The following is a 26,459-nucleotide window of genomic DNA, read 5'->3' on the forward strand; positions in this document are numbered from 1 at the left end:
GTCGGTTGTACAGAGCTTGGCTGGAGGAGGAGGTGATATAACCGTTACATTGTCTTTTCTGCACGCACTGTGAATATATAAAGGATTTACATGCGTTTATAAACCCAGCATCAATTCTAGACTTGTTGTTAGCTTGATTGCGCATTAACTAAAGTTGCAACAACATACAGCTGGCCAAGAAACAGCCATGCAACCAATTGTCCAATTACTTTTGGTCCCCCTCAAAATGTCTAAAAAGGGTTCCAACAGGCTTCACCCGATATGGACCAAAATATCCATAAATTTGAGCTGACAGTCTGGACATTAACCTCTGCACTCATGTTTAAGTCTAATGTGCTGGACACATTTACTGTGGCCTCCAGAAATATTGATAAATATGCGCAAAAAGTGCTGTAAACTAAAAAATAACAGTTATTGACATAAGCTTCATTTTCCATCATGTGTAAAGTAGTGCCCTTTATTAGGTTTTACAGTCTTTTCCTATAATTTGTGATAAGGTTAGAAAACAGATTTGGAGGGATTTTTTTTACATGAAAGTAAATGTACTGAAATAAAAGTACATAGTTATCCTGTATGTTTGAACATAAAATATAGATCATTATCTTGGTTTTTAAAAATAATATGCAGCCTTTTCTCCATTTCTATTAAGGGTACCAGAAATTCTGGAAGCCACCGTATATATAGATTTAAATGGGAGACATTCTTTTAGTTTAAGTGTGTCCAATGCCTTCATATATGTGTATCCCGCAGAATGTTTGTGAAAACTGATTAAAGACCAGACAGGAAGGGCCAGGTCAAAGGAAACAGGAAAACTGATGCAAGGAAATTGTATACGTCACGAGGCACAGCACTTCAGCTAAAAGTTACCCTGTTCAAGCTCAAGCATGGAGTCTTTTCTCAAGTCCCCAATGAAACTTGTGTTGTTCGTGGGTAAGTCAAGTCTTTCATTCTGCTTACTATACCTTAGCAGCTTGATATCATTGGGCACTTGTATGTATACACTAAATTGTATTGTTGACTCTGAACTTTTCATATCTTGTGCGTGCAAGCTACGCAGACTTCCCAGACATGGCGTCTTTCTATTCTTATCCTGATTGCGACTTTTAACCAAAATGCATTTTTAGCATTTTTTGTGTTGCAGTGAAGCAATTAGTTGTAAATGTAAAGTTAAAAATAAAATAATAAAAAGATATACAGTATATACATATATATATATATATATATATATATATATATATATATATATATATACAGTATATATATAGATTTATATATATATATATATATATATATAAAGCATATTAACAAAGACAATGCAACCTCATTTATGGTTTCATTATTAATGTTTCTGCTGTACAATAAGCAAAGTTGTAAACCCTTAAAATGATAGCAGTGTACATGCATACAGTATTTAACGCTAGAATAATGATGATGTTATGTTTTAGGAAGTTCTATTAAAGTACAAGAAAAATAAGCTGATGTAAACTGACAGGATTTTTAAATGATCTTTTAGCATGGCTTTCCAGTGTACTGGATCCAGGAAAATTTTCTGACATTTGCAAAAAATGTCATGAAAATGCAACATGCAAACACCAAAATGGATCAACTGGCTGTTTCTGCAACAATGGATATACTGGTGATGGAGTACGTGATTGTGCAGGTAAATCTAAAATTTTAATTACTGCAAATTTACCAACAATGGCTTTGCTTGGGCTAGACCTACATTTTATCTTCAAATCTCGGCATTGTGAGCTTCTTAAAGCTTTCTCTTCACACATACATGTACATGAACAGAATGGTAATCTCTACAGCTACATAATAAAATATTTGTTATAATTTTCCAGAAACAACTGCATTTCCACCTGCCCTATTGTGTTTTGCCAATAATATTCTTATGTTTACCATGTTACGTTCTGCCTTGAATGTGCATGCATGCTTTCATATATTTTGCTGGCTTCTTACATATGAAGTTCTGGGTAACCCGGGACAGAAAGTATCAGCTAGTTCGCTTCAGTTTGACCAGAAACAATTCTTCCCTCGACTTCACAAAAACAATCATGATATTTATTTTTCACTCATAATTATGTATTCAAATCAGTAAATATGAAAAAATGTCCATGAATATACTGTATGTACATATTTGCATGTGAGAATAGCTTTAGATTGTAAATATCTTCCAGAACAACAGATAAATAAATTAATATTAATTTCACCATTATCTTTGCGAATACATCTGTAAAAATATGAAACAAAATGCATTAGTATATATTATTTAAATATATTACTTTCCCATCAGAATATGGTGGAAGCATATGTTTTTTGTGGCCTTATTTGCTACATTTTTATATAAATGCATGGTTTACATGTCAATAATTGTTAGGAAAATGCATTTAACTGTGCCCAAACCCAGTGAAACATCTAAGATTTTGTCCAGTGGGGAACTGAAGACACCTTGTTGTTATTCTACCTTGAACTCCTTGGCTAATCCAATCACAATCATACAAAGGACGGAAACAGTTGTTGTGCATTGAAAGTCAGATGACCTAAGATCCATTGTCTTTATCACAAAGCCTTTGGGTTTAAATTGCACAGCTATTGCACACAGCATATTATAATTACAGTATATAAGCACTGTTCACAATATGATGATAGGTGCAAATATGAAACAGTTATGGAAACAGGTTAATCCTCTCCAAGCAGCAATAACACAGGGAACTGTGCGTAGGACATGTTTGTGTGTTTATTTGCTTGTTTGTTTGCTTGCTTGTTTGTAGACAAACAAATACTGATTTCACTGCAGATGAAGCGGGTAAACATTCAGTGAAACCTGACAAAATGCTAGCAGCAGCCAAATTAAATGTCTTTTATTGGCTTAGTTGCTATTAATTTTACTATATACCAGTTGATTTCTGCACACCATGCCACCACCACCCCATCCCCCAGCCCAAAAAATAAAATAAAATAAATTCTGCCAAATACATTGACTGCCACAAAATGTGTGCCAAGCCCTTGTAAAATGAGAGAGACATCTCGCAGTACAGTTAAAGTCTTCAAATAAAAGTTGAAAAATTGAAACTACTATAGAAAAAATAAGGATGTTGTTTACAATATTAATAGTATTGCATTGTTATGAATAAGGTGTTGAAATGGCTAGTTTCCCAGATGGCAATTTATTGTCAAAACATATTTTTTGTTGTATTTTGCTGCTGAATAAATCTACTAATCCTTGCTTTCACTGGCATTTGCATTTCATTGAGAAACAGTCTAAATAGCACAAAACAAAATTATTGCATCTGGCATATATTAGATTGCATGGGCCTCATTTACTATGCAATGTTACTATGCAGTACATATAATCACTGCTAAAACTGCATGTTTGTAGTTCAGTAGAGAAAAACACATATACATACACAGCATAAGAAGTGTTGTTCTTTCATTTAAATGATCAAGTACTACAAGCCATTCTCAGTATACACACAATATTTCATGCTACACACCCTGTGGACTGGCAGTCCCCAAATGAGGTTAAATAGACATTTCTCTTATTCAGTCTCATGAGAACTGGCTGGTATTTACCTGGAGCAGTAACAAATGAGCACAGACATTGGAAATGGGACAGATTAAATATAGTATGTGCAATGAACCATTTCATTAAAAGGGCCAAATTAGTTTAGATTTTTGTATTATAAACTAATCTGTGATCTTGCTTAAGTTGTGTATTTGCCCCATTAGTTCCCTGAGTAACCTTGACTATCATACAGAAATCAATTTGACAGAAATAATATGCTTGATTGCAATACATTGTTTGTGAATGCACATACCATACCTATGGTTATGAAACAATGAATTATTATGTAATGCTCTATGATGGCTGGAATTACATTTAAACTAAAAACTATCCAGTTAAACTAAAAAGTTGCTAATATAATAAAGAATTGCCAGTTATCCCCCACTTAATTTCTGCACATACAGCTGTATTTAAATACAGACTATAAGCAACCACGGGCCACTGATACACGGTTTAACCCAACTACTGATTAAATAAACGTTATTGGTAATATATATTATATTCTCAAAGCATCTCAAATACTATTAGCGTGCTGTGTTCGATTGTTGCTTATGATTCATGCACACTCGTTGAAAAAAGTGTGCAGAAATGTTTATTTGGCTTGATTCCATAGGGAACCCTTTTAGTTACATATGGTACCCTCTATCATAGGTGTGAAGTGTGAAAACTCCTAGACAAAGATCAATTTTATCGGATACCTAGAACCCGTTAACTAGGTAGGGTTTGTATATGGAATCACAGGGTTCCTACTGGAACCAGTGCAGTTTATGTGGCCAGATAGTGTTAGGTGATATTACTCCAGTTAGCTAATGCTTCTGTCTGCTAGTTTTGAAAATGACTGTATTTCAGAAAGCACAGGGTGCAAAACATCAATCAGAAAGGTTCTTATTAAAATATGTTTAATGTGTATGATTGGATACTAGTGGATATGGGGGAAGGCGGATTGTTCAGTTTGGTAAAAATGTATGCAGCTGCTGTACTCTTATGAAAGCTATTTTAGAACAGTATAAAGCCTCAACAAAATACAGGGCATAAACAGATGATGAGTTGGTTTACTGTAGATGTTTCATGTTTCTGAACCACAGGGAAAAAAAAAGATAGATTTATTTTCTGCCTGTTTATACTGTGAAAAGTTCAAATCAAAGGGTGCCTGTCAGATTGCAATCTTAACTTTTGTCACCTGCTGGGAGAATAGCTGATTTTCATTTTGAAATTGACCATCCTGTTTCATGAGACCAATGCAAGTGGCACCTCCACTTTTAACCATTTTCTTCAGATTGATGCAGCCCACATAATGTTATTTAAATATTTATAGGTTGCTGCAACATTTTTCTAGTATGCAGAATGCCCCCTGTCCCAGTATAGCTTTCTTTATTGGGCACAAACATGCTCATCACTTACCTGTATACTGCCCTTTTGTTTACTGTATGAAAATGTAAAATATTTTAATAAATATCTTAACTGTGAATTCAAAACAAGGTGTCCTCAGGGGTAGTTCCTATTGCAGAGCTAAATTATCTGTTCTGACAATGTGGGACAACGACAATGTGCTAAGAAATACTATTGTGTTTTAGATATGATAATTCCCTCTGCCTCCAAGGAAAAAAAGATGTGCTTAGCCAAAGCCACTGATATACACTACTCAATAATTATTCTGACAGTGTCGGGATAAGTCTGATATACAGAGTCTTTCCTGCTGAGACAGAAAAGACAGCACCTATATTAAACCCCTCTATTAATTGCATCTTGTCTTAAAATCTTGTCTTAAATATTCAGGAATGGTGTGTTAAAATGATAGCCAAATGTCTAAAAATAAAGGCTTGGCACATTTCCTTTTGATATATGAAATGTTAACAGTAGATATGCAGATAACTAGCTTACATGGATGATCCCGGCATTACAGTTGACAAGATAAAAGCATGCTTTATCTTTTAATCTAATTTATAATTAATAACACTGAAAAACATGAACAGTGTACATGGTAATACATGGTTCAGTGTCTTAAATCACATTGGTATGAATAATAAGATCATTTTTAATTTTATTTCAGGGATACATGCTTTTCCATATATGCTTTTCCACATTTCAAATATCTGCAGGCAACATTATACGGTGAGGAGGATTAATGGAGGGGGACAGGCATATTTTTTTTATTGCAACAGATTGCGTAACATATATGGCACATTTCTTTTTGGATGAGCACTTGTGGGAGTTCAAAACAAGCTCATCTTTTTAATCCCAGTCAAGAACGGACGCATACATGTGGATTTTGACCTGACAGGTGATGGGACCATTGCAGCCATGCCTATATTCTTCATTTCAGTCATACAAGATTGGATATTGTTAGGATATACGTTATTTCAGGCATCAGTACTTTAATCCTTATCTACCAGCACTTCTAGACACATTGGTCTGTACCTGGCTGGGATGTGGGCTTCAGGCCCAGGACATTCTTCAGTGAATCATGGAGCATTTGTTGATTGCTGGCCAGTGCCTTCTGAGCACATGTAAACATACAGTGGGCTTCAGAATTATTGGCACCCTTGATAAATATGCACAAAAAGTTGCTGTTGACAAAATTAATACAGTTAATAACATAAGCTTCATTTTCCAACAAGCGTAAAGTAGTGGGCTTTAATGATGTCTCTGTCTCCGCTTCCTAGCAGAGTCAACCAGATTTTCTGATAATATTTCCTGGTACTATGTTTAATTAATTGTGCCATTGATCTTAAATAGTGCCCCTGGACCACTGGCAGCAAAACATCTCCAAAGAAATCAATGTTACAGTACTGTAAGTGATACTCCATGCATGCATTCCATTTTGCCGCCAAACATGTTGAGGGTGTGTATGGCCAAATGTTCAATTTTGGTCTCATCTGACCATAGCACTCTCTTCCAATAATAATTCCAATGAGGTTTGGCAAACTCCAGATGCTTGGTTTTGTTTATTGTGTTCCGTACAGGTTGTCTTCGTGCCACCCTTCCAAAGAGTTTGCTGGTTTGGAGGTACCATTGTATGTTTTTTAGACCTGGTGACCCCAAGACACAACCAATCTCCGCAATTCTTAAACTGCGATCCTTGCGTTACTTTTGGCCTCCCTCACCATCTTCCTTGCCAATAGGAATATTATACTGCTAAGTGGTTTGTTTAACCGTTATTTTTTTGTACCCATTACCCATCTCTTCTGAATTGACATTTATTTGTCTTTTCCCATGTTGATGGCTGACAAAGGGATTTTGTTTGTTGCTTGTTATACCATTTTGTATACTCTAGTAAAGCAAGAAGTGATGGAGTGACACAATATAGTTCCTTTAGGCTGAGATTTACTAAATTAAAGTACAATTGTATTGCCAATTTCACTTTGATTTTATTTACAATAATTTGTAGGGGTGTCAATCATTTTGGTGCCTGTTATTTTCAGAAAAAATGAGATTACACAATAAATAAATTTAAAAAAACATTGAAACATGAGAGTAAATGTATTGAAATGAAAGTATATTGTTTTCCCAAATGTTTGAACATAAAATATAGATTATTATCCATGTTATTTATTATATGCAGCCTTTTCTCTCCATTCTTATTAAGGGTGCCAATGGAGATTTATAGCCCACTGTATGTATGCTATAAAGCTATAAAGTATATCATTTAGGTTACTGGGTTCACTCCAAGTTTGAGGCTCAGTTTATCGGTATGTACAGTACATGGTTTCATGGCCTAGCTAATCTCTTTTCGCCAGAAAATAATTATTCTTTGTCTGCAAATTGTCCTGAATTGGCTGTACTATCCCAGGAACTGGATAATGCTGTTATACTGTCTTGATGTGTTTTGGTTATAATGCAACTTGGGTTCCCTGGTTTGGAGGTGAGGTTCCATTGGATCATTTCCCCAATGGGCAAAGTGTACTGAGCATTTGTTGTTCCTTTGTTTGCCCACCTGTGTTTCAATTCAGAATGGCTCTGAGACTGGTAGCTCTTCAGGTGGCTTTCAGCCATCATACATTGCTCCCTGGTGGCACTTTCCTCTGTGTTGTTTATGGTTTGTATCTTGTTGCTTCTGAAACATATGGGATTAGACCCAGCATTGGCTTTTGTATGGGCGTAGAGGCTGATAGGTTCCCTGGGGGTTCCTCTTCACCACTTGTCACTCCAAGTTCCTATGGTGTGCAGACAGCCTGCTCGAATTTTACCATTATTGTTTACAATTTCAGGACCATGTAGTGTGTCTGATGAACGGTGGCAGGATCTGCTCCAGTCAGCGAATACAGTAGTTACAGTGAGCTGTTGTCAGGTCTTCTACCAAGATAGTTTACTCAACAGACTGGGCACTGATACAGTCATTCACTTGTGAATAGCAGCAAGTGAATGTCCCATAATAAACAATACTGTCTAGGTGAAAACACTCTTATGGTACACTCTTACTTGTATAGGCTATTCGGTCCAAAATTATCATTTAGACAGTTTCTAATTACATTGAAATAGCAATTATGTTGCTAAATATTCCATTCAGCTACTGTACTGTACTGTATATGCATATTCCTGAAGCTGCACTGAATGCAATTGCTCATGTAGATATAGCATTTTCTGGGATAGTTTTATTTATTCATTCCATTCTGTCAGATTCACTTGAACTAATTGCTTTTCTGAGGTACTTTATCAGTTGTAAGCATTGATCATTACACCTCTGGAAAAAAAGGATACAAATCAGGCTATTCCCCAGAATCAATAAAAAACATTTTCTTAATATTGACTTTGTGTTTACTTTAATGAATTAAGTTTACTAGGAAAAAAACAATTTGGAACATTTGCTAATTTACATTAAATATCAGCACTATTGTTAAATTCTTTCTTTGCCATCTGTGTATGAGTTGTTTAAATTAATTCCAGGTTGACAGCTATTACATTCCCTTGATTGTCTTGCTCATTGTGATGACTCCAGTTCTGGTTGGCATTTAAATAGCACCTTTATATAAAGTGCTGTTCAATTGATGCATCTCCTTCAACCATTCACACACTCACACGCCAACAGTGATGGCTGCCATGCAAGGCACCAACCAACTCATCAGAAGGTTAGGTGTCTTGCTCAGGGACACTTTAATGCACCCAGGGCGGGATCGGACCGGCAACCCTCCAACTACCAGACGACCGCTCTTACTGCCTGAGCCAATATCGCCCCACAATAAAAAATTTGTTTTTTTTTCTCCCTGGAAAATATGCAAAGAAAATTTCACTCTGCTTAAAATACATTTAAGAATGATTTTCTAGAAAATAAGCATAATTTACAGCAGTGGTTTTCAAAGTAGGTGATGGAATTTTGTCCCACCCAATATCTTGATCGATTAAAGTTGCTGAAAACACTCAAGTCCTAGCATCATTTTGTACTCTCACTTTTTCCAGTATAATGCTGGGTTTGGTCATTACCATTTTGTTACTGAACTCACACATAGTTTCAGGCCAAAAATAGCCACAATTTGATTAATAATTATGACCCCTATGATTTCACCTGACAGTCTATATTGAATCAATTCTGAAATTCAGCCTCTTTCTAATGGAGTGCACGAGTTGATCGAATTAAAAGTCTTGGGAAGTGATTGTGGAATATTTATTCTGCATGGCAGACACAGCTATTTCTGAAAAAAAGGTGACCTTAAGAGGGTAAATCATCTTTCAGTAGACATTAAGTGTCTAATTAAGAACAATGAATAGCTCATTACTATTGAGTGATTGCCATTATGGAAGGGGACAAAACAACATACAGAGTGTGTGTCCCCAAGCTGGAGTTTGAAAACTCTTGGTTTACAGTATCAAAATCCAGGTTCTTAAAACTTCATTATGGTGCCTTGGAATTGTAAAGTTAAAAGAGCATATACACTCACCAAGCACATTATTAGGTATGTATTAGACTTTTTTTTTTTTTTACTTCTGCTGCTGTAGCCTATCCACTGAGAGTTATGATGCATTGTGTGTTCAGCAATGCTCTTCTCTGTACCACTGTTGTAATGTGTGGTTATTTGCGTTATTGTCGCCTTCCTGTCAACTTTGACCTGTCTGGTCATTCTCCTGTGACTCTCACTGACCACTGGATAGTTTTTTGCACCATTCTTTGCGAATTCATAGAGACTAGTGCGCGTGAAAATCCCAGGAGATCAGCAGTTTCTGAGATACTCAAACCACCATGTCTGCCACCAACAATCATTCTATGGCCAAGGTCACTTAAATCGAAATTTTTCCCCATTCTGATGGTTGATGTGAACATTAACTGAAGCTCCTGACCCTTATCTACATGATTGTGAGTATTGCACTGCTGCCACACAATTGATTATATCATCACATGAATAAGTAGGCATAATAAAGTAAAAATGTTCCTAATAAAGTGCTCGGTGAATGCATATTAAAGTAGGTTATTGCTTATTATTCATTACATTTTGTTCCAATGCTTTTAGCGGCATGTTTTGTTAAATGTTTTGGTTTTGTGTATGTGGAGTGTTCAGTAACTTGAAGCTTAGATGTGTTACTTAGGAAGATCATAATTTCTAAAAACTAAATATAATGATACATTTTTTGCATTTAGTGTTTCAGTGAATTTTAAATTAGCTACAAACCATTCTATAATTTTAGATTTTTTGAAAAGTGGAAAGCATGTACAGTAATTTAATGTCAGTTGGCTAAGCATGGTTTTGGCTTTAAAAATAAATCTGTTTTGTAATATCAGGAAATGAATCACAGTGTAGATATTTACCTTGACCTGGAGCTTTAATCCAATAACAAATAGGGTCAGTGTGCATTTTTCAGTCCATGGTAATCATATGTAAAAGGTGGCATAAATGTTTAAAAATAATAATATATTTACAATGACAATAGTTTTCTTTGTGGATAACATTCTGGTACAGTATACAGACAAGGATATTAACCATTTTTGTTTTGTAAGCCCTGAGATTGGAAAGTAATAGACATGGTTTCCGTGAAAAATGTCACCTCCCATTTCTGGAAGTGAAGGATATCCCTTACCGGACATAATTTTTTTCCACTACCTTGGTACAAAGGAGAGGAAGACCAGTGGACATTATACAGAAAATGAGCAAAACAGTTCTGATTGAACCCTGCAAAACACGATCATAATGATAACGCATCATTTATTTATTTAACAGAGGACAAGAGTTCAGTTCAAAAAATATAAAGAAAATGAAATGGCAAAATCTAACAACAGTCCACTGCAAATTCAGACCTTAATCAGATTGCAGCACATTCCTTATAACTGGCTGTGGCTGTGGCAAGAGAAAGAGAGTATGCACAAACCTTTTTTTCCCCCAGGAGGATCAAAGCTAATTTTATAAAGACGCATAGCCAAGGTGTAAACCATTACATTGCATGTGGCTATCCCCAGATGAACGTAATGGTCTTTTAATCTTTTTATCCGACATAATGTGCCTTGTCTACATGGACATAAATTATATCAGATAAAAAAGCAGCACTGCAAAAAAATGAATACAAAAACTTATCAAAGTCTATCCAAGAGCCATCAGAAGTGAATGCATTGCAATTCACATTTTAGACAACTGAACACTAATCTTCTTGAAGCTGTACTCCACCCAATTTATGTATTTACTGCCTGGTCACAATATGTATTTTTGTAACATTGCACTGTTTATGACTGCACGTTTTTTCAGTTGTATCTGCTATTAGTGCTGTACACTGAATGCACATGGATTAAAAACTAAGCTATGATAAGACTGGTGTTCTGATCTGATTATAGAAATCAGATTTGGCCCTTTTACCTCATCACTAATCTCATAAAAGGCCAGATGTATATGTCCCTCTTCCTGCAACTTTCATTGAGCCATAAATGAGTAATAAATAAATAAATAAATAGTAATCTATTTGGGATGGCTCAAGGTAGGAATGCAGTTCCATGTTTTACCCTCGGAAATTCATCCACCATTTGGCCATTGCAGCAAAGACAACAATCCCGCCCTGAAGGGAAACTTTCAGAAAACCATAAGGTCAGGAATCATTCTGCATCAAGAGAGCTAAAGAGGCTGGCTTGTGTACTTGGAATGATGCAGCTCACTCTTGGCTGCATCAGCCCCATGAGAGGAAGAAGTCAAATTAGACAGTGTGTGCTGCCAACATGAGCAGAGCCTGACCCCTCTTTACCCCTGCTGCCGTGGAGATGCCAGAAAAACAGAGGAGGGTCTTGTGCAGGTTAAACTGCCAGCAATCTCTGCATTTACCACTTTAGAAAGAGATGAACAGCACCAACAGAGAGAGACGTAGCGGGGGGTGTGGGGATGAGTTATGGGCTTGTGTTCAAGCCCATAATCACCCCCCAAAAACAAGAAAAAACAAGAAAAAACTAACAAAAAAACATAAGCATTAAATGTGAAGTTGAGCACAAAGAACCCAAATACCCACAATCAAATACAAATGCACCAGTGACGGAAAATTGGAAGAGTAATAATTTACCCTCCCATGCAGGAAAGGAAAGTCGGGCTGCACCACTCGTTACACTACTCTTCCAGTGAACTGTCTGTTAGTGGCATACATTCTGGATTAGCTGCAGTTAACTGAAACTGTCCATTATAAAAACTTGTCATATGTGATAAAATGCCATTTTCATCAAAGACAGCGTGTATGTTATTGGTCCCTAACACAAATTAAAATGTTTTCTTACCTGCAGATGATGATGAATGTGTAAATGTCACACAAATCTGTGGCAAATATGCTAACTGTACGAACACCCAAGGCAGCTATTTCTGCACGTGTCAATCAGGATTCAGATCCACTGGGCTTCCAGAGTTTCAAACCAATGATGGTACCCACTGTGCTGGTAATTCATTATTATTATTTTTTATAATGAATCAATTTATTTCACTTAGCCTCTTATGTAATGTTTTGTAATTGTCATCACACACCCAGGAACAATATGGGACTGACTGTAGAAAAATGTATTTATTACTATAAAAAGAACGAACATTGCATGTTTTAACATCTTCATCAGGTTTAATGCGATAATAAATAGCATTCTGCATTTAAGTTGCTTTAGTGCTAAGTTGAGCAGCACTTATATCTTCTCCTTTTTTCAGGATTAGAAATTTTCTTGCTGTTACCAGCACCTCACAGGTGACTTGACACAGAGTGCATTTGACTTTTCTTCTATTAACTCTTTCAGTGTTTTGTAATTGTTCATATTTGTTTGAATTTCCAGACATTGATGAATGTACGAATGTCCAGACCTGCGGACCATTTTCTCGTTGCCATAACACTCTGGGATCGCATTATTGTACTTGCCAAAGGGATTATGCCCCTATATCACAAACTCTACGATTTCAATTAAAGGATGGTATTAAATGTGATGGTGAGCATATGATTTTGAGTGCTATCTGTCAACAAAATATAACAATATAAACTGTATAACACACAAAATACAGGATGTACAATATACAATGGCAGTGTCAGTGGCCCTGAACCAAGGATACATATGAACCAAGTGTAATTAAAATGACCCTTTGCTTCTGTGAATGAGCTCCAAGCGACTTTAAAATAAATTGAATTATTTCAATAAAGAATAATGTACTGTCATTTACTGTAGTTAAAATATTATCTGGGTAACCACTGGTCCTCCTAATGACACATCAGGGGCCTGCTGACTAGTAAATGCCATCAGTGAGAACATACCATGCTTCTCCTCCAATGCCAATATTCTAGCCAGCACCAGTCATTGATCTAGTGACACACCTCGAGGTCTGGACTGAAATCCTGCTGCCCAGGGAGGTAGGGATTAAAACGGCAGGATTTCCTCTGGCTCATTGCACAAGAGTGTCTCGTATTGCACCTGCAATCTGCCTGTTCCAGCAACACAAAATAGATATGCAGGCCAGCTGCACATTGGCTAGAAATTGTATGTTAGGGACGGCAGAAATGTAGCATTTGAGAGCAGCTGGACCTACACATTCAAATGGCCGTTCCCTTTTGGGAGAAAATTTAAATTGTGGATAAGAGGCTGGATGAGGAAGAAGGTTTTACATCTAGGTCTTAAGTGAACAAAGCTTACATAGGAAGGCATGTCTATAGGGGTGGCCTGTAGTGTAGTGGTTAAGGTAAATGACTGGGACATGCAAGGTTGGTGGTTCTAATCCTGGTGTGGCCACAATAAGGTACCTACAGCCGTTGGGCCCTTGAGCAAGGCCCTAACCCTGCATTGCTCCAGGGGAGGATTGTCTCCTGCTTAGTCTAATCAACTGTACGCCACTCTCGATAACAGTGTCTGTCAAATACCATTAATGCAATGTAATGTAATGTAATGTAAGTGTATAATACTCACTTTCTGTCCACCATAAGTTTCAGTCGACACCCTCATTTTCTTTTTTTAATCTTCACTGGTCCTGACACACTTAAACATTGATTGTTGGACTGCTTTTTGTTTTGTGATTTTCTCTTTCAGAGAGTCCTAAGAAGAAATGTCATACTAATGACACATGTATCTCAAAGACTGTCAACCAAACACTTGAATATGTAAGTAGTGAAATAAGGTGACACTTCATTAGAAATGAAATTGTTCTGAAATTTGGACAGTATATGGTGGAACCACTGATGTTCAAATGCTTGTTCAGGGCCTTGTTCGACAAAGCAAAATAACTGCACTGAGCAAAACCCAGGCCCCACTTAAATCTGTAACATGGACTGAAGTAGAATAAGATGTTCTGGGTTTTACTCAGTGTAGTTAACTGGCTTACTCAGCAATCTTGCTTTGAGCAACAGGCCCCAGGTTAATATTTTTACTTCAACCTTGTATATTGTTTGCCTGTGCGAGAGGTTCATTCATAGAGTTATGTGAGCAACTGCTGCCCTCTATTGGTTTGCCAGTGCTGTACATGAGGGCAAACAAATATTGTGCTAATCTTAAGCTTCACTCACGTAATGAGGGGCTGCAATATTGCTACTCTTTTAGAATAATTTTCAATGTCACCTTTCCCTTTCCTTGGGGGTCCTGCTACGATCCCTCTCATAGGCATGCCCTGCAGCTATTCTTGTCATCCAGGGGTCCTCTACCTCAAAACCACAGATAAAAAGTAGGGGAAAAATCCAGCAAACTTATGTACTTATGTACCAAAACTTTTCACAACAGTTAAAAATGCTCAAATTGGAATCCAGAGAAAGATAACATGTCAGTCAAATATACCATCAGATGTGGCCTGTGGGCATGGCATTTGGGACTATGGAAACCTTTTCAGTTATAATTATCTAAAATATATTTTTTCTTTCCTGTTTTAGTAAGTTTCACCCGTGTGTGTGTGTGTGTGTGTGTATGTGTCTGTGCATGTATGTATGTACTGTATGTATTTATGATGTCTGCACTGTATGTGTTGGAAAGTGTGATGTTAATGTTGATCTCATCGCTGTTAATTGCTGTTCTGAATTGTAGGTTAGCATCCCAGATCACAGTACAAAGTTAATCTTTTACAGGCTGATAATATTAGAACAGGCCACTGATCCTCATATTACCTAGCTTGCTTTGAAGAGTAATCGATTTTGAAGGTAGAAAGAATGGTGTGGCTTATTGATTTAGCAACAAATGAGCCACTTCTATCATAATTTAAACCATGAAAGTTCCTGCTAAGTCTAATGTTCAGTTTATTTGGAAATATCTATAGATGACCATGGTATTGATTTCTATATAAAAAATGCTTGTTCAACATTTAGCATCTTTGTTCTCCGTGCCTCTACATTAACCTGCTTCTGACAAAAAATCTATCAGAAATATAGATACCATGAAGAGAAGGGAAAAAAGGCATTTGGATTGCTACAACTTCAGGATGGAAATTGATAAAGTATTCTAGGCACCAGGATGGAGTGTAATCACTCAAAAAATAAAAGAACAATTACTGTATATTGGCATACATTTATCGAACTCCAGAATAAGAAATGTGCTCTTTATAATCATATTTGGTGACATTATGGGAACAATATTCAAAAGGCGTAAATGATGATATTCTGATTATGTAATCAGCCTGAGTTTGGCTGATTACATAAAGTGCATGTGGCATGAGAGAACTGAAACAGAGGGGGGTAGCAACATCACTGTCATCATTTTATTAAAGACTCTAGGCCATACAATTACCCATGCATCTTAATTTTCACCAAATGATACATGTACTGTGCCTTTCATTAGTATTACCAGCAAGCACTGCAAAATGTTTTTCTTTTGTGTGTTTTTTTTTTGTGAATGTAAAAAAATCTAATTTTATTTCATCTGTAGATCAGCAATATTGCAGACCCTCACAGTCGCCTGGACGAGATAATAAAACAAACTTCTGGGGACCTTTCACCTGTGGATGTGATTTCATATGTTGAGGCCCTGTCTCAATCAACCTCTTTACTAAGTGCCTTGAATGACACTGATCACGTGGAATCTATTACCAACATTACCATTACTGTAAGCTTTTTTACATTGTACTGATAGCTCTACACATTATGCATGCACATGCCTTTTATCATTTTGTTCATGAGCAAGCCGGTATATTTTTGTGCAGCTAGCTAAAGATAACCAACTGAGTAATTAAATAATAGTAAGCCATAATTTTGCCTAATAATGGAAGTACATATATACAGTATACGCAAATTAATTAACACATATGTTGCACCCTGTATTTCATTTTTTGCTTATTGCTGCCAATGTGCGAAACACAGAGAGAGAGAGAGAGAGAGAGAGAGAGAGAGAGAGAGAGAGAGAGAGAGAGAGAGAGAGAGAGAGAGAGAGAGAGAGAGAGAGAGAGAGAGAGAGAGAGAGAGAGAGAGAGAGAGAGAGAGATTTTTTGGTCTGGTCTGCTGCTAGGTTTTTGGATATGTCTGCATTGTTATTTGTTGCTGTTATTTAGGCCATGGACAAAAATAATTGGTATATATCATAGCATATTTATGACGTGTGTGCTTACCAGGCACATCTGTCATTAATAGCTGATTGTTGTTTTCTTTACTTTTGCAGGGATTCATGCAAGCAGTCAACAATCTTGTGGAAAATGATGAACTTCAGGCATGGGATAAGATCAGGGAGGATGATCGGGAAAAGACCATTACCAAGCTTCTGCACACAGTGGAGGAGGCAACACTGAATATTTCAAAACATTTTAAAACAACTACTGAGGTTGATGTAAAAACAAGTGACATAGGTAAGCCTCTTTTTTGTGCTGAGTAGTACTTGATTGTGTCAAAAGCTAAGATAAAAGGAATATTTGGGGGAAATAAATGTGAAAAATGTAAGACTTTGGTTGATTTGCATGGTCAGGAGGTTCAGATGTTTGTCAGACCAAATGTCAGAATGGGGTCAGAATGTAATCCAAGTGACTTTGACCATGAAATAATTGTTGGTACCAGACAGGATGGTTTGAGTATCTCAGAAACTGATGATCTCCTGGGATTTTCAAAAACAACAGTCTCTAGAGTTTGCAGAGAATGGTGCGAAAAACAAAAATATCCAGTGAGCAGCATTTCTACGGGCAGAAAAGCTGACAGGAAGGTGACAGTAACGCAAATAACCACACATTACAACGGTGGTACTGAATGCAGAAGAGTATCTCTGAACACACAAGGTGTCAAACCTCTAAGGGGATAGGCTACAGCAGCAGAAGCATTAAAAAAAATAAGTCTAATAAATACCTAATAAAGTGCTCACTGAGTGTATATACTATACTATACTACATATATATATATATATAAACAACCACCCGTTGACAACCACCCTTATACATAAGTGCCATATTATTTCTTACATCCCTGTCCTGTGAGAACTAGTTTTAAGAGGCTTGAGCCTTTTACAGTACCTCACATACTCCTGAATATTGCCAAAATATGGCTGTATGGTGACTCATGCCGCGATCAGAGGTAAAGAAGAGCCTGTAAAGTCATGCAAACTGTTCATGAATTTAAACTACTGTACCTGAAAGTAAAAGATAAATGATAATGTATTTTTCAGTAGGGATGTATTCTTGATTAATTTTTTATTCCTGCTTCATTTGCAGCCCTGAAATTATATGCTTTTGACACTCACCATACAAAGACAGGAAATGTTCATGCTACAATGGGAGGAGATATCATTAATCTCATCCCTAAAATAAACAAACAATCCAGTATAAATGGTAAGTAGCTGTGGCCTCAAAGTAATCAAGTCATCCAGTAAATATGGATTAAACCCTTAGCAACATAGTTCCCATGATCAAGCACACTGAATGTTGAATGTGACACACGTGTATATATTTCTGTAGATATAAACAGCTGTTCAATCAAATTAAGTAAGAATGCAGATCAACAGCTTGCCTAAAACTTTACCATTAATGCAAGCAATACCATTGTGCAAAGTTTCAGAAAAATTTACTAATCGGTTATTGGTGCTGCCATTAACTATTCTGCCACTTTTAAACATTTTGCCATTTTGCCAAAATGTCTTTACGCTTTCATCTGAAGTAGTAGGTACTGATAGGATTATAGGATATTCCATTAACCACAGCCAAAGATTCACTATTGGAAATTCTGCATATTTACTATATCTGATCTTTGGACATCCTTTTGGAGACTTGCATAGAGATGGAAGATAACAAATTTCAATCTTACTGGTAAAGTGGTTGACCAGTTATAGGCAGTTAAACTGAGTGGCGCAAAATTTGGCAGGTGTCAGAATCATGTACTACATATTCCCGAGTTTGGTGAGAAACAGATATAGGGTTCACAAGTGACAGCTTGGAAAAATGCTATTAATTGACCTGTCATGGACCCACAGTTTGGAACATCAGAAAAAAAATATTGTGAGAAGTGATTGAGTGACTTATTATTACTTTATGTCAAGAATAAATAGATTTACAGCGCCACCATCGGCATCATTGCAATAACCTGAGTAGTGGTGTACTAACTAAACCTACCTGCCAAGTTCTATGGCACTACAATTTACAGTTTTTGCTGCCCATTCAAAAACATTAAATGAACTTTGTGCTTAGAGCACTAACAACGCCCTTCAAGTCAGAGAACCAAGGATCTCACTAAATGCACAGTTTGCTTTGAGTACTCTGACATGCCAAGAGTATTTATGTGGAACAAATATTAAGAGATGAGGTCAAATTATTTCAGCTGTTCTGTACTGTAATTCAGTGTTTCACACTGGTATGAAGGCAGCAAAAGAAGTAAAACTGTTTCTGTATTACTTCTTTAGGGAGCGTCTCCATCGTTTTCCTCAGGTACAGCAGCATTGGTACCCTCTTGAAATCAAGTGACTCAACAGGAGCAACCGAGTACAACCAGTTTGCTGGAGCAGACTTCACTGTGAAATCTCAAGTTGTAGCAGCTGCTATAAATCCACCACACATCTATGAGCTTGACCAAATAGAATTTACCCTGAAACACACTGAGGTATGGTCAAACCCTTTTTCTATGTGCTTTGAGTTCTGCCTGTGTCGCAACTTATTCCTTATTCAAAATCAGCTACTTTTTCTGGGCTGAATAAAGAGCTTTCAGTTTCCTCTACTACATACTTTGGACATCTGCACATGCATGTAGGTTAAATGTCTGATATCCGTGGATTATTTTATGTGCTATTCCGTCTTATGTTTCTAAAACGTTACTAATTGGTTGAGCTACTGCAACTGTTGTGCTGGAATACAGAATGAAAGATACAGTTGAAAAAGGCAAATACGTCCTATTTGACCAGAGGACTAACATTATGGATCATTAACAGGGATGAGGCTGGCTGAAACCCTGCCTACTCTTTGGATCTGTCAGAGTCCTCAGTCTTTCCGTGTGATCTCTCAGTTTACCCCACAAGCTTTCAGAGGGGTTTAGGTTAGGGAACTTGAATAGCCATTGAAAAAGCTTGATTCTGTGGTCAGTTAACCGTTTTTGAGGAGGAATTTAATTTTAATTTAATTTTATTTTATTTTATTTACTGAATTACAGACTTACTTGGTTACTTATTTTAAGGAATCCTTTGGACCACTGGAAGATACAACTACAACCCAGGATTATCTTTTCCTGGCAGATTACGACAGATTTTGGTCTAAAATCTCCTGGTATATGATGAAATCAAGCATGCCATCTATTCAAACAAGGTTTCCGGGGCCTTTGGAACCAACAGAACCCCAACATATCGAATATCCACCACAGTACTTTCTAAATATTTTATCTCATCTGACCATAAAAACCAGTTGACCAGCCACTTACATTTGTCCTTTCAAGACAACAAAGGCTGTCTTCAAGCAGTCGTTCCAAATAGCTTACTAGCATGGAGGTGGCATCTAAGTTTAATTTTGGAGACTCCAAGATGCAATAACCTCCTGCTATTCTCCAACTGTGATCTTTGTCAAATTTTTGGCTCTTGAATCATCCGGTTCACTGTGCATAGGGGCAAATACTGCACACTTGCATCCCCTTCAGGGCATGTACCTCACAGTGCCCAGTGATTAAAAATGTCCTCATTATTTTCAGAGTAGTGAAGATGGGTATTTCCTGGCATTTACTATTTTGTTTTTTCGACATTGCCTGATTTATGAAGGTCAACAACCTTTCATCTCATTCATTTTATATGTTCCAACCATCCCCATGTTCAGGGCCAGGTCTAGGCAAAGGCAACATAGGCTGTTGTCTCGGATATCTACTCATAGGGTGAAAACATCCAGATAATATATTTTCTTCACTAAAGAATTAATTCTGCTGCAGCAGTCACATCAATAATAAAGACAAGTTAGCCGGTTCCAGTGGCAGCCATACAGAATCTTTCTTCACATTCTTTTTCCCTCTTTCTATCACTTTGGTATAGGTGAATGCTGGTCTCATCTGTGAATAAGACAGATGAACTATACAGTTATTTTTACTTTATGTACTCTTTAGCAAACTTTAACCTGGTTATTCTGTTCTTGAAGCAGTGTTCATTGAATCCTCTCAGGTTATGCTGGTGTAGTTTTCTTCACAGTAGGCTTTGACATTTGTGTTCTTGATGTTCAGCAGTTGAGTAACACCCCCCGCCCCCTTCACAAGTCAATGTATTTTTCCTCCAACTACAACAGTGGTCTTCTGAGGTCTATCAGGTTGTTTGCTATTGCTGAGCTCACCAGTGCCTTATTGCTTCTCAACAATGTACCAAACCATTTTTATTTTGACACACCCAATGTTTTGATTTATTGACAGTGTTCAGATTGTTCTGCCCCTTCATGGCCTGCTTTTGTAGCATTTATTTGGTCCTCATATTGAGAGACAACAAGAAACAGAGCCAACTGTCCAATTACTTATCCAAAATGGGAGGACTGCACTTATAATAACCTCATATGCATTGTTTCATTTCAAATCCAATGCTCTGGAGAATAGCAAAGCAAGAAAAATTCCGTCACTGTCCAAATATTTACAAACACCATTGTATTATTTTCTAATAAGTATTATATTTTCTTTTTTCCAGCCTATAGACCCTGAAATTGATGTCACAAAATGTGCTTTCTGGCAATACTCTCCAGCTACGATGAATGGTTTCTGGGCCACAGAGGGTTGTGAGCGCCTTCGTGGGAACAGCACCCACACCGCATGCAGCTGCAATCATCTAACGCACTTTGCTATCCTGATGTCTTCTGGACGGCAAAATGTAAGCTCTGACTGTCCACATGCTATCTTGGCTTATCCTGCATACCTCTAAGTTAGAATATTTTATTCCTGGGTGTGGTGTTGCATGTTTGCTGAATGTCCAGTGCTCATAGTAATATAGCATAAACTGTGTTAGTGTCTCTGGACAAGAGCCTCTGTTAAACATAAACATGAGCTGTTCATTTATTTGCAGATTTTTGTCAGGTTTCACCAGGAATGCAGTATTAAAAATATATATACTTTTCTGTAAAATGTATTATATTTGTACTGTGTTCCTAATGTGCGAGAGGAAGACCATCTTTTTTTGTGTATTTTATTTTGACAGCTGGCGGCCCACTCCAACATCCTTACGAGAATAACTCAGCTGGGAATGATCATATCTATTATCTGCCTTTCCATGTGTATCTTTACCTTCTGGTTCTTCAGTGAGATACAGAGCACCAGAACCACCATTCATAAAAACCTCTGCTGCAGTCTTTTCATGGCTGAGTTCATCTTTCTGGTTGGAATTAATATGAGCTCAAACAAGGTGAGGATTGTTATTCCAGCATTGATATTTATTGTGATGATCTGCAGTTTCTATGTGTCATGGCAGGGATTCTTTGGTTTAGTCAATGAACCCTACTATTCTGCCCGAAAACATGTACACATACACATTCATTTTCATGGTATGGGGGAGGGGGTTGCTTTGCAGGAGTTTCAATATTGCCACGCTCAGCAAAATATATTTTGGCTGCATTAGTATTTTTAGAGGAGAATATTTTTTTAAAGATATTTTTGCACCATGTGAGATTTGCCAGTTCTCTGATTTGTCTTCCATTTACATCCCTAGTCATCCACATGGTTCCATGGACTGTGTGTGCATGAATTATTCTGCAGTGCAGTACACCTTTGAGGCAGCGCTTCAGATTCCTAAAAAATGATACATGCATCATCTAAGATATATAAAAAAATGAGCATTAAACCCATGTTGAAGTTATTCATTCAATTTAGCACAAGATTGAATTTCACAGCTTAAGTTTTATAATATCTCATATCTTGCATGTTTTTACACATGCACATGGGCTATTGCATATGAATGAAAATTATAGTGATTTATGCCTTTGTGTGCCTCTTCCTCCTCCAGCTTTTCTGTTCCATCATTGCCGGGCTACTGCACTATTTCTTTTTAGCAGCTTTTGCATGGATGTGCATTGAAGGGATCCATCTCTATCTGATAGTGGTTGGTGTTATCTACAACAAAGGTTTCCTGCATCGCAACTTTTACATTTTTGGTTATGGGAGCCCAGCAGTGGTAGTTGCAATCTCTGCAACTCTTGGTTACAAATACTATGGTACCAGTAAAGAGTAAGTTCTGACAGTTTATATCTAAATGCATTTTGCAATATTGTTATAATACATAATAGTGTGTGTACTAAACGGTTCCTTTTTTATTCTACAGGTGTTGGTTAAGTACAGAGAACAATTTTATATGGAGTTTCATTGGACCTGCTTGTTTAATTATTCTGGTAAAACATTTCTAAAAGTCTTTGTCCAGAGTCATAATGCATTGTAAATGATATTGCGAATTGAGTGTCTCCAGAAAAAAAAAAATCATATTCTGTTTTTTCACATCTTACATGCTCTTTATGTTCCTGTATTGCATTGCATTCATGTAATTATTGCTGTTTGTACATCTTAGGTAAATCTGTTAGCTTTTGGGGTGATCATTTATAAGGTCTTCCGTCATACAGCAGTAAAGAAGCCTGAAATCAGTCACTATGAAAATATACGGTAAGAGGCAAGCAAACTAATGATATGTTTTTATGACTTTTCATTTCCTGAAATCATAAATAAAGCAGACCATAAAATCTACTTTCACCCAGCCTTTTGGGATACACCAGACCGGTAACACATCACTGCCATAGCCACGCCCTTTCTCGGGGGCAGGCATAACACAGCGGGAATAGGGTATTTGACATTTGGTGTACATAAGCACTTTTAATTATTTCCTCTACCATTCATTCACAGATGAGATTATTCTGAAAATACCTAGTGATAAAAGACTGTTGAACTGCTGGTTGCTTTGTTGCATTGTATAAATCAAAATAATAAAAAAAGTTTAATTAAATAGATAAATATTACAGTTACATTAGAGTTAATTTTACAGTAGTTTACAGGCTGTGCTCCAGGGCCAACAGCTGCACGGATCTTATCAAGGCTCCACCGGGGCTTGAACCACCAACTTTCTGGGGCTCAGTCCTCAGCCAATAGGATACAGGCTGCCTCTGTAACTGTTAGCAGTGATGTATAATACAATAGAATCTAGTGACAATTTCCTGCTGAGAGTCTAATTGAGATTTCCAAAAACCCAGCCTCCTCAAATTCTCATCCACTGTATATGTGACCTCTGCAGTATTGTTTATAGCTTAGAGTTTAATTTTGGCCTTTCCAGGTCTTGTGCCCGAGGTGCCCTTGCCCTTCTGTTCGTCCTCGGTGCCACCTGGACCTTTGGGATCCTTCACATCCTGAAGGAGACCACGCTCACAGCCTATCTCTTCACAATCTCCAATGCATTCCAAGGGATGTTCATCTTCATCTTCCTCTGTGTCTTATCCAGAAAGGTAATATCCCCCACACTGCGGTCATTAACAAGTGTTTTTTTTATTTTATTATATTACTTCAATGGACACATCACTTTAATGAGGCAGTGGCAATTACTTAATCCACCTGTGTGGGAAACTGTAGAAATGTGTCTGTAGGTGTAGAAATGTGTTCTGGAGCCAGAGGCATCAGCTCATGTTATGACTTTGAGAGACAAGTGAGTCAGTCAGTGCTTTGACAGATCTGAGGCTTGGCTTCTTCTCATTATAATTCACAAACTGCTGCTCTCGGCTAACATATCAGGTGTAACCTGTAGAGCAATACCGTTTTGATCCAACGGGGGTGATTGGGAGTGAGAAGCCACAAGGATAATGGCTCAATATGAACCTGGGACAAGGTTGTTGAGATTTGGATTCAATCATCATGACAGTCACGCTGCTCATATATAGTAGATGCAATAGCCAACTGAAGATATGTTTTCAAGGCATGTTTTATGAACAGATGTTACAGCTGATCTCAATCCCTAGTATCATGTGAAATAGTAGGTAATAACTATGTGCGTGCTTGGCTTGGCAATTAATGTATATTACTGGTGTGTCCATCATTGCACCAGCAAGCATAGAAAAAATGAAAAGATATGAATCACTGTTGCATCCAAATACATAAAATACTAGAATCATACCGGTAGGTAAAAATAACTTTTAAAATAATTTTTTTGTAAAATTAAAAAAATATATTGAATGATTAATGAATACAAATAAAAAGTGTGCTAACTTATTCATTCATAATCCCCCATACAAGTAACTTTCTCTTTTATGCTTCATCAGATTCAAGAGGAGTACTACAGACTGTTCAAAAATGTGCCTTGCTGCTTTGAGTGCCTGAGATAAACCCAACAGGACCACCAGATTATTATCTGTCATCCATACTTATCCATACAAATAACGTCCCATACCAAGACGTGGCTAAGCTCTCTGCATAACAAACTGCTAAGCCTAGAGGCTGTCAAAAATGGAAAAAATAACGTTCATTATATAGCAAAGATCTTGTTAAATATTTTGTTAAGATGTCTTGAGATTTTTATATAAGTTAATATAAATGAAATATATAGACTATGAATGTTATATTAAGCCACTACAAATAAGAATTGTGTTAAACTATGAATATTTTGGTTGAACATTATCATAAATATACTATGTCTTTTTTTGTCCTGTAGGATATGCACTTAATTTCACTATGCTGTCACAGTAAATCACTGAACTAGCCTAATTAATTCCAAGTTACCATTTTAGTTTAGTTTTATAATGGATTTTCTTTTGAGATTTCAGTGTAATAAGTTATCTTTAACATTCTAAACGTGTCCAGACGCTATGAAGTATTTATATGAAGAGAAAGTGACTTAATTCAGTGATTATTGAATATACTCTTGGATTTTTCTTAAGGGAGGGTAGTTTAAATATTATTCAAACAATGCCTGGAGAAGGTCATTTTTGACAATGATTTCTCACAGAAAATAATTTTCTGTTTGTGGTAGCTATTTTCCGGCATTTCTTGTAACTAACATTTAACTTTCTGACAAATACGATGGTTTACTTTCAGTAAGTCTAGAAAAGCAAAAATATCAGCAAGCATAATATACTGTTTCATTTTTCACAAATTAATTTCTAAATTAACAATGAATGCAGACCTCTTATATAATATAATTTAGAACCATATTTGCATAAACATTCTCTGCATTCTTCATGAGATTTTTGTAAATTAGGTAGTTTCACAGTTGTCTGCTCAATAAAAAAAAAAATGTTTTGAATTTTGAGTGAATATTGTATTTGAGTGACTTTAAGTACCTAGGATGAATGAGTATGATAACGGTGAATATTTCTAAGCATCGTAAATGAATCAGGATCCTAATATGCACTTGATTGTATGTGAATAAAAAAAAAGGTTCAATGACTGAATCTGTTATAATACTTTTTTTTAGACAATGCATGACCTTTTAACAAGGCAATTACACTGTAAAGGCTGTCAGTTATATAATAAAATACAGGCAACTGGGTTTACTGCATAAATACGTACATTACTTTTCGCCCTTTTGGTATTTTGCAGACTTTCACCATAAATTCACAGACAGTTTGCAGTGCAGGTTACCCAGCCCCAGTTCTAGACTGCTCACGTTGTTTACTCACTCATTTGATGCTTTCAATGTACGAATCTGACAGCTATTTCACATTATTAAAAATAGACACTTGACAACAACATTCACAGTTTCCCAGCAATGTTTGCATGTCAGAAAAGAGAGCAAAACCGATTTCAAATAAATAATACTGACTCACAAACAATTGCATTAATAGTGGTGCAATAGGCTAAATTCTCTGCACATATCTGACATGTTTGGAAGCTATTGTAAAAAAAAATTAAGTTAGTAGACTTAACCATGAAGCTGAAAGATATCCGGCCCTAATGCTACTTCAAAGTAGAAGTAGTAGTAAACAATGTGTTTTTTCCTGCAATATTTGGAATCCAATTATAGTTATCTTATATAAAAACAAATTAAATGTAACTATGATTAACTTGCACTCTGTGATTAATGTGTACAATGAACACATGGTCAAACATTTTTGTTTATTTCTAGAAGATTACATGTACTGTATATGCATGTGTTAAAGGTGATCCCACATGACTATGATATAAACATATTTCACAGCTA

General features: G+C 36.6%; 1 protein-coding gene across 1 annotated transcript; it reads left to right on the forward strand.

Annotated features, from left to right (window-relative positions):
- The first annotated feature begins 841 nt into the window (after window positions 1–841).
- Window positions 842–26,459, forward strand: adgrl4 (adhesion G protein-coupled receptor L4). Its single transcript, XM_061239667.1, has 16 exons — window positions 842–930; window positions 1,514–1,660; window positions 12,243–12,392; window positions 12,771–12,920; window positions 14,007–14,077; window positions 15,822–15,998; window positions 16,548–16,731; window positions 17,581–17,697; window positions 18,762–18,958; window positions 20,994–21,173; window positions 21,498–21,701; window positions 22,299–22,519; window positions 22,614–22,680; window positions 22,854–22,945; window positions 23,607–23,775; window positions 24,583–26,459. Exons 1-16 carry the CDS (start codon window positions 885–887, stop codon window positions 24,643–24,645), a joined length of 2,235 nt encoding a protein of 744 aa, XP_061095651.1. The 5' UTR covers window positions 842–884; the 3' UTR covers window positions 24,646–26,459.

Source organism: Conger conger, chromosome 4, assembly GCF_963514075.1.
Source record: "Conger conger chromosome 4, fConCon1.1, whole genome shotgun sequence".
In the NCBI taxonomy this organism is placed as follows: domain Eukaryota; kingdom Metazoa; phylum Chordata; class Actinopteri; order Anguilliformes; family Congridae; genus Conger; species Conger conger.